Source organism: Lampetra fluviatilis, chromosome 4, assembly GCF_964198595.1.
Source record: "Lampetra fluviatilis chromosome 4, kcLamFluv1.1, whole genome shotgun sequence".
NCBI classification, from domain to species: domain Eukaryota; kingdom Metazoa; phylum Chordata; class Hyperoartia; order Petromyzontiformes; family Petromyzontidae; genus Lampetra; species Lampetra fluviatilis.
The window spans coordinates 1,934,427-1,944,335 of NC_136278.1; the positions used below are offsets into that span (position 1 = coordinate 1,934,427).

General features: G+C 55.2%; 1 protein-coding gene across 1 annotated transcript; it reads right to left on the reverse strand.

The window, feature by feature from the left end:
- Nucleotides 1-388: 388 nt before the first annotated feature.
- Nucleotides 389-8,343, reverse strand: LOC144931464 (uncharacterized). Its single transcript, XM_078855304.1, has 3 exons — nt 6,899-8,343; nt 5,984-6,097; nt 389-3,866 (listed from the first exon to the last, which is right to left on the reverse strand). The coding sequence occupies exons 1-3, from the start codon at nt 7,816-7,818 to the stop codon at nt 2,948-2,950; spliced, it is 1,953 nt and encodes a 650-aa protein (XP_078711430.1). The 5' UTR covers nt 7,819-8,343; the 3' UTR covers nt 389-2,947.
- Nucleotides 8,344-9,909: the final 1,566 nt, after the last annotated feature.

Sequence of the window (9,909 nt, forward strand, 5' to 3'; positions counted from 1 at the left end):
AAACACAAAGACAAGAAAAACAGACGTGGGGACATTCACGCAAGACAACTGGAGTGCAAACACAGACACATCACAACGTTCTGGATGTAGGTGTACCGAAGACATGCACCATCGCTTTATACTCAGGGGGTATAATTTAAATAGTATGGGATATATTGAAATCCTAGGGGGTATATTTAAACGCTTATAAATATACTCGCGTCATTTATCTTAAAAATGATTATTTGTGTTGCTGTTGTTGTTGCAAACATGCACCGAGACAAGCCGTGCCCCGTGTAGCTCTATAGACCGGAGAAGGCAGCGCTGTCAGCGAGAACCTATTACGGCTGTCCCAGCGTCATGCCTTGCTGATGGCGTGACCGGCACCACGCCCGGCCATCTGTGTCTCCGGTGGTGGCGTTTCCACATTCCTATGACGGTAGACCGATCCATCCATATGGAGACGTCCACTGTATTCGTTTGAGTAAAACCCCGGGGGGTAGGGGACTCAGGACGAACTCCATCCAGGAATTGAACTCAGGACTTATTTTGAGTGAATCGCTCCGACTACAGAGACACCCAGCCCGCATTTTATTTGGTCGTCTTTCGAAATTCTATTCCAAATGAGCGTCACGTGACGCGGTGAATACATCCGTTCGAAAATCCCAGCGAGCAGGGCATCGCGACGTGCTGGATAGCTAACGGCCCGTGGAAGGAGACATCGCAGAACTACATCTCATGTGATACACCGTCAAGAGGCCATGTATCCATCCAGTAGGGGGGTCGTTGAACTTTCCGTCACGCGCTGCTGCAGAAAAAATATTCATCACATGGTCATTTAAATATTTGTTTTATTATTATTATTGTATAGCTGGCCTTTGGACACTTTGTGATCAACCGAATGTAATGCATTGGTTTTCTCCTGTGCAGTCATCGGCGACTGTCAGGGGACATGTTGTTCGTGAGCACCTATGAAGGCCGCAACGATGAACGATGGTGGCGGTGTAGCGAGCACAACGATGATGATGGTGTAGCGAGCACAACGATGATGATGGTGTAGCGAGCACCACCCGCGGTCGCATTCGTGTATCCCCCAGTACTGGCGGTTCGACACAGAAACCAGGCACATCTACCGCACGTTCATCTGTATCAATGGTGAACTCTTTTGCGTGGCGATAACGATCTGCCCGCCACACGATTACAACTCTATAATAACGCAGTAACAGATCATCTGCGATGGGCTAGATCTGCACATGTCTTGGTTGCGTACTGCGCTGAATATACGCGCACACACACGTACAAAATACTATGTATACATTATATATGTACACACACATACACACCACGATAGTTTCAAACAACGAACACAAAACGTGCTCAGAGCACGCACGCGGCAGCAGCCTGCGCGCTTTGCACTTTTCCCCGCTGCGTGCGATTTGGCGGCCAGCGCACTCACCCGGTTTCGTCAATTTACAGATTTGATTACCACGGCAGGACAACGATACCGCCCGAACGTGCACTTACATTCTGGTCATCATAGACTCTATCGCCCCCCCTCCGCCCCCCGCAAGCGTACACACGCATACATCGGGCACGGCAACAACCTCCATTCGCCAATAAGTGGCACTGATGTCGCCGCATCGCTTTGTGCCAGGCTAGGTGCGCTTTGAGGCCACGTGAAGTGTCGAAGGCTCGCTGTTGGCAGGAGGTCACGGGACCGACTCAGGTGTCAATGGGGTTGACTGACTGAGATGACTGGCAGATGCACCAGCTGTACCCCCTACTGTGCCAACTTGCTGCGTTTAATCCACCCGGCGCTCCGCTCGTTGTTGTGAGCGTCGCTCCTCTGCCCTCCGCTGTTGTTGGAGGGCGACCGCCTCCAACTGCCCAGCAGCAGCAGCAGCATCCTTCACGAGCCTCCTCCACAGAGACCGATCTTGACACCGCTGGTACCGGTCATCGGCAAGTCCAATAAGCTTCACGTCCTCGTGTACCACACCAGCCCATCTCTTCTCCAGCCCGTGTCGCGCCCGCTTGCCAACTTCTATCCGGCCAAACCAACTGCTTGGCGGCTGGGCATGCGGGCTACGTAACCCACCCAACGCAGCCTCGCATGCCGGAGGAGCTCGCTGACGAGACTTTGTCCAGGTCACACAGTCCCCCCCCCCGTGTAGCCTTGAACAGGCTGTTGGGACAAGTGCTGTTAGCGAGCACCTATAGAGACCGGCACGGCACGCGATGAGGTGGTTGACCAACATGACGCCCGAACGACCATTGTCTCCCCAGTGCTGAGCTGATGTTTACACACCGCAGCGGGTACTCATTTAACGCCGAGTCGCTCAAATGGGGAGGCCCAGGACCGGTTCGGTTAATTCGTTAGCCACTCGTATTGACCGTGAGCGGAAATGGAACTCGGGACACCAGCGCGCTCGCCGCCACGCGATTGCTCCGCGGTGCAGCGGCACACGCCCGGGCAGGACAAAGGCGCGCGGACAACCGCGACGCACCCACGGCGCCTTCCGCAACAGACGCCTCTCAGCGGGGTTCTCACTCGGTTTAAATAAGGGAATTCTATTAGCGAAACCCGTGAACGCGAAGCCAACTTTAGCCGCAGCCTACCGCTGGTCCGCCCACTTCCCCCCCCCTTCCACTCCCCGTAGAGGAGACAACAAGGGCGCGTGAATTAAAACCCCGAGCCTCCGCGTCCTCCTCTGGGCGATTGTTCCGCGGAGTTTCGGGCAGCAAGACCTTCCATCGCTCGTCGAACTTTCAGAATCAAGAGCTGTCCGCGTGATGGACGACCACACCACCACCAGCCCCGGCTCCGAAACTCTCGCCTCTTGCCTCGATGTTCCTCGACTCGTTCTTTCGACGACGGTTTTCCGATGTCTCTCATTATTCCACCCGGGAACTCCTCACCCTCATCGTCATCATCCTCCTCATCGTCATCCTTCGCAGTCCATCCCCCTTACACCGTGGTTCGAGAGGGATTCGCCCTCGCGAGAGGCGATGTCGCGTTCTCCCCCGAGGGGCACGGGTTCAGGGTCGAGAAGGGCGCTACGGGACACGAGCCGGGACACGAGCCGGGGCATTCCTCCATCACGGTGCTCAGAGGGAGACTCACGCCTCGCCGCCCGGGCATCTTGCGGTCCGCCCTCTGAGGCGGCGAGGACGATGAGGACGTCGATGAAGATGGCGACGACGAGGAGGAGGAAGAGGAGGAGGAAAAGTCACCGCTGAACCTGTCTGCAGGTTTCAAAAGCCCGACTTCCTCCACCAACGCGCGTTCCGGGTGCGTTGCCCTCAGGGACGCCCCAACGTGATGAGGTCCCAACGCGGCTCCTCCAACTTCTCCTCCATCCCCGCGTTCTGCTTCTCCTCTCACCTCCTTCTTCTCCTTCTGCTGCCCACCACCACCGCCGTCGTAATCGTCGTCGTCGTCCTCGTAATCATTCTCATCTCCGATCCTGACGCGCGAGCTCGCAATCACCTCTGAGACCTCCACCTCCAACTCCATCTCCTCCATGGGCCCCGAGATGTCACAGGGATCTTCCCGTCCCACGGGGCTGTGCCTCTCCGTGAACACCACGGAGTCGCTGGCGTCAGAGGCGAGGGCGAGCGTGGAACGGGGTCCCGTGGAGCGCGAGCCGCAGAATCGGTGGTGTCTGTGGCGGCGGTTGCGGTGGCTGCTGTGGTGGTGGTGGTGGTTGTGGTGGTGGCTGTGGTGGCGTCGCAGGTGGAACATCTCGGCAAGGACGCGGCGGCACTGGCGGCGCAGCAGCGCGTACACGAAGGGGTCGAGGGCCGCTTTGCTGTAGGCGAGGCAGCGCGTGAACAGCCCCCAGCGGCGGTCAATGAACGGCACGGCGGGGCTCAGCTCCACCAGCCTGCACGGGGTGGGGGGAGGGTGACGGGAGGGGGGTGCAAGGGTGGGGGCACGGATGGGGGGGGGGGCGCAGACACATCCTCACTTTCGCGCTTTCATACTGGTAGGAACCTCCTGGTTAGACCAGCCCACAGGGGATTATTGTGTCCGTCCGACCGTCGTGAAGGGAGGGGCTGGGTGGGGAGGGGAGGGTGGGGAGGGGCTGGGTGGGTAGGGTGGGGAGGGGCTGGGTGGGGAGGGTGGGGCTGGGTGGGTAGGGGCTGGTCACCCCGTGGTGCCCTTATAAAACTCAACGTTTAACCTACTCACGCCGGCTTGTGCCCGCCCTCACAGTCGGCCATATTTGCGGAATAAACTACGCCGCCGTTGACCCTGGCCATTGATCGAGCAACCCAACGTTCCTACCAGCTCCCTCTGCAGGAATGTGTTTATAGACTGTATTGTGTGCACGACAGTCTATGTGTTGCCTGTGTAGACCGTCTCCACGGTTTCGACTTCAGGAATCTGATCAGCTATAAAGCTATTTTTCACAGATGTCCAGTAGACTAAGAGTATGTATTAGAGTGCCTCTGCGAGAATATACTGCCTCTGCCTCGTGGATAACTGTCTTAACAATGTGTACTGTATTTGTATTGTGTACTCTATGTACTGTCAACTACCTTGTGTAGACTTGTGTAGACTGTAACTGCATTGCGTAGACTATAAAGACTGTCAGACTGCGACTGCCCAATATAAGACTGCCGCTGTTTTGTTTCGACTGTCAGTAGCCCCTGTAGAATGTAAATCTATGTTGCGTACAACATTGACCGTGACCGCATAACGATCTGTCGACGCACCACCGTTTCCCCAATGCACACGCACGGTCCACACTTTGCACGCAGACTCACTCACGCGGAACGCTCAGAGAGTCAGTCGTCTGTTTGTTATGGGTGTGGGTGGGGATTTGATTTGAGATTCCTGGCACTGAACCCAGTGGGAGGAAGAGCGTGTCGGAGCTCATTCCACTCGAATTTTGAAGTCGTTACTTCAAGGTAATACCCATCGCTAAGAACTTGCATCTTGGAATCCCTGCCTCACTTGATACAGCAAATCTGGCTGTGACGGTCCCACCTGGTGACGGAGACTTGTGTTGCCTCCGAAACGTCGTGCTTTTTATTTTTATTTTTTTATTTTTTATTAATTTAATTTCATTTTTTACCTACGTGACTTTACCGAAAAAACTAAGAGTACTGAATGTCGTTACTTCTGTCAATCTGTGTGTACAATTTGTTAGCATTCTCTCCCCCACCCACTACCCAGGTCTCTTAAGTAAACAAATATATAATTGTCTCTGCGACCTTGCAGCTGTTTATAGATTAAGTTGATGTGGTGTATATCCATATCCAGATTATTGTTATCCATTTAGTTTTGTTGTTGTTATTGCGCCTGTTTAACCCTGGGAAATTCTCGCCGAGTCTCATGGCTCCTTTTTAAGAGAGTCCTGCCAAGATTTCACAGTATTGTAGTCGGGAATGATCGGTATCTATAATCTCAATTGGGTAATGTTATGGTAATTGTTGTTTTAAAATGTCCAACACAACAGTAAGTTAACGGCGTGCATGTCAAATGAAAAGATGTATTGAAGTCAAGCGTTTTGTGTTCCGCATATCAAGTAGGCAGCACTTCCCCGATATTATTATTAAGCAATAACCTTAATTTATAGCGCTCGTTCAATCCACTGCTGGATGTAGAAAACCGCCACGCCATGTCAGTCAAGAAGCTTGCTTCAGCCCACTTCACCACAACTCCCCACACGTCACCACACTTCACCTCACTTCACCACACTTCGCCTTGCCGGACATTGCGGGTTGGTAAAAAGTGGTGGGTGGGAGGTGGGGGAGTGGAAGCTACCAGAACAGTTTCAGACAATCAAACGCCACTGGTGTTTAATGATTATGATGATATCACGATGCTGATCGTCACAGTACTAATGCTTAATATCATCACTGATTATTCCAACTGATTGTTGATGATCGTCATTTGTATAATGGTGGCGATGATTGTGATGATTACCATTATTAGTATTTACGATGATCGTGTACGGTGGTAATGGGGACAACCTGCCGCGTGGCCTCTCACCTGGTGATGACGTAGGGCGCGAAGCAAAGCACGAAAGTGCCGATGAAGGTGCTCACGCGCCGGGGCGCGCGCGTCCTCCGCGCCTTCTGCTCCTCCAGGCAGCGCGCGCGCACGCTGCGGGCACGGGTTCACGCGAGGCACGGGTTCACGCGAGGCACGGGTTCACGCGGGCACGGGTTCACGCGGGCACGGGTTCACGCGGGCACGGGTTCACGCGGGCACGGGTTCACGCGGGCACGGGTTCACGCGGGCACGGGTTCACCAGGCACGCGCGCGGACTCTTGGACGCACGCTGTGGCGTGGCAGTCGAGTGTGCGTGGTGGTGCGACTGCATCGGGGCCCGCGGGCCGGAGTGAGCCAGGCGTGAGGCTAATGAAGAGTGGCGGGGATAGTGGAGCATAGCGACGGAGCCCCCAGTCCATTCCTCGTGCCATGCGACGTGCACGCTAACCGCGCGTGCATACGGGACATCGGAAATCACGACACGGGCACACTGGATAGTCACGCGACTCGGTGGGTTTGCTTGACAGAGCGCTGGAGCGTTGGTGTTGTCGTTAACGCACTGCCGAACTAAAAACCCGGCAAACTAAGTTCGATTCCCGACCCCCGGTTAACATCAGTGGCGATTATCTGAACCGGTCCAGGGGCTCCCCGAGGTCGAATCAACATTCAATGAAGTATCAACGCGATGTGCAAACCGTCAGTAGTTCGGGGAGACAAATGCAACCGGGCGTGGTTCCGATCACACCAGCCCCTCGCGCTCCGTGCGGGCATTCCAGAAGTGCTCACGAACCGCACGTGTTACCAACATCTTCCGTAGGCTACACGGGGAATGTTCGTCCTTGTACGCACGCACGCACGCGCGCGCGCGCGTGATTGCAGCTGTGATCGCGCGCGCGGGGCATCGCAACCCACCTGGGGTGGATGTCCACCAGCAGGATGAGCGCGTGCATGGTGACCACGTCGATGCGCTGGCAGTGCGAGCGCGCCACGCGCAGCACCTTCAGGTAGGTGAGGCACAGCACGAGCAGCGACAGGAAGAAGGTGAGCGCGTGGTAGGCGAACGAAAAGGCGGCGAACGACGCCGAGGACCCGCGGTGCGCGCTCGCGGAGCCCGCCGACCCCAGCGGGCCGCCGGGTGCCGACGGCGGCGGGGGAGGCGGCGGCGGTGGCGACAGCGGAGGGCCCTGCACCAGGGTGCACGAGGCGTACGAGGGCCCGTAGGCCAGCCACGAGGGCGAGTGAGCGAGGGCGGCGGCGGGGAAGGCGAGCGAGTGAAGCCACGCGTAGGCGAGGACCAGCGCCGCGTCGCGACGCCGCATGTGGGCGGCGTAGCTGAGCGGGAAGAGGACTGCGACCCAGCGATCGAGACCCAGAGCAACCACGCTGAGCATGGCGTTCGTGGTGAGGAAGGTCTCGGCGAAAGCGGCAGCCTGGCAGAGGCTCTCTCCACACGGCCGCGACGATGACGAGGACGACGATGACGACAGGGAGGAAGATGACGACGACGACGACGACGATAAGGACGCGTGCTCGTCCTTGGCGAACACCTGGTGCTGATTCTGCTGGCGCGGGTCGTTGGAGTTGGACGCCGTGAACGGGACGGTGGGAGTCCCGGTGTGGCCGGAGCGAACGACGCCGGCCAGGGTGAGGGGCATGTTGAGCAGGGTGAGCAGCAGGTTGGAGCAGGTGAGGTTGAGGATGAAGACGCCGGGAGCTCGCTTACGCAGCTCGCTGCTGGCGCCGTAGCAGCAGAGGACCGTGAGGTTTGACACGAGTGAGACAATCAGCACCATCGCCGTGGACAGCGCCAATAACAACTCGACGGTATCCATTACTCTCTGTCTCCCCCTCGATGCTTTCTCTGTCTCTCTCTCTCTCGAGATGATAAATTGGCTGCTGCTATTATTATAATTGTCGTATCAAAGAGAGAAGGCAATCAATGTAAGCGCACGCGGCCACGATGCCAACTCGACGAGAGCAGCAGCTGTTGCGGTGAATGACAGAGAGACGAGAGTTGACGGAAGACGAGATCAGGAACGCGCCTCCGCCGGTGATGTCAAGAGGCTGGAAACGCAGACGAGGCGTCGGTGTGCGGCTGACAGATCCGTGTGCTGTGCCGGCCAGAGCGCCCGGCCGCTTTGAACGGACGGATTCGCGCCGGGTGGTCTTGGGAGAGACACAAGAGACACACACGGACACACACACACACAACGACGCGACGCGACCGTTTGGAGCAGGTTACTGCAACAAGGAGGGGAGGCGTGAAGAGATGATCCCCACCACTCGTGCGTGATTACTTGAACCAGGGAGGCGCACGGGACTGCAAAAGGGTTAACTTGGATTGTGAGACGGGAGGAGGAGGTTCCTGTAGTGGCGACTCGAACGAACAGCAGCGCCGCCCCCCCCCCCACCTGTCCTCGCCGCCCGCCGCCCCCCTAATTAGGGGCAACTTCCGATTTGGCTAGGAAGGGAATTAAGTTCACGGAGGTAATCACGGACAATGCCGCAGAAGCTACCGCACCTCGCGATCGTGTATTTCTATTTTACCAGGTACAGTACCGCAGCTCTAGCATTGTGAACGCACAACCTTCAAAGTCTATTCCTACGGCATCCCATCCACTAACAGTGATGGTTTCAGGGCTTCACCCTGGCTGCCGATCTGTGGTTGCAACTCCAATGTCCGTCTTGCTATCCTGCCCTTCTCCATCCTGCACACGTGTCCTGCCGGTCACACCGCCTCGTCTCTCTTGCCACTCAACTTCAGTGCTGCATTTCATTCAAAACGTCCAAGTTACTTACGCTGTTACCTCCACAGTGGCTCTAGTATCCTCTGCATCCACCTCTATTCAAACGCCAGAATAATTTATTTTATTTTCTATGCATCTGATGAATATACTGATATGCTTTCTAACTACCAAAGAAAGCAAATGAAAGCGTTATTTTAATCTACAGAATGTCAATGTAGATCAGTTAATATCACTACCTTCAACGTGTAACACGAAGCCGCACACAGTATTCGCTCACGCTCGAAGGCGCTTGGAACAACAGACAAGCTGGAAGGTAGCCACACGGCGAGTAGGTGTCCACAATTGCCCACGCTCTGCGGCCCTATATATATTAAGGTGTTATGGACCGATTCATGAGTACTACACGTGGAAGAAAACCAGAGCACTTGGAGAGAAACCACGCACCTGGAACAGGTGGTGGGGGGGGTTCCACATTTTGCTGTACCACTTTCTCTTGGCATGCCAGCAGGGCGTCTCGATGTCCACGTGAATGGAGCTTCACAACATTTGTTTGATCCACCAACCGTCGCCTCGGCATTGATAGATTACAGGCGTGCATATGAAGGTGTATAACCTTTAATGCCACACTCACCCAATAATTACCGCGAAAACTGAACTATGGATGTCATATTTGTATTCCGCTGCCGAATCTGCTGAAATAGGGCGCCACGATGGCTAGGAAATGTTAACTATCTCACCTGGTATACAGGAGGTCGTGGGCTCGATCCCGACCCTGGAACCTATGTTTAAAGTTTGCATTTTGCGTGGATTTTTCTCCCGGTTATCCCCTCCACATTTAGAAGCGCGCGTTTATAGAGTATTTGGCTGCAATAAACTTCCACCTGATAAGCCACTTCGCTGAGTCATCATTTGCGATAGCTAGGTCGCTTTTGAAAAAGAGCTATATAGCTCAGTGAGTCTTACCTGGTAGTATAAAACTTGAGTTTATGGTCAAAAACACCATCGTGTTTGTTGTGCATAAACTACGGCCCACAGTACTCAGCAGTTCTGGTTTGACCAGCAATGAGGTCGGCTGGTAATATGAAGGAGCAGGGGGTGGCAGTGATCACTGGGGATCACCAGGACGCATTCTAGATATTTTCAATCGCGACGCACAACACATGGAATTAAGACTCT

Bases quoted from the DNA above. Each gene is read 5' to 3' on its own strand.
- LOC144931464 (XM_078855304.1), bottom strand. From the start codon at position 7,818: ATGGATACCGTCGAGTTGTTATTGGCGCTGTCCACGGCGATGGTGCTG. The intron at 6,098-6,898 runs GTGGGTTGCGAT...CCGTGCCCGCAG, and splicing joins CTGGTGGACATCCACCCCAG to CGTGCGCGCGCGCTGCCTGG. The intron at 3,867-5,983 runs GTGAGAGGCCAC...CACCCCGTGCAG, and splicing joins GCGCCCTACGTCATCACCAG to GCTGGTGGAGCTGAGCCCCG.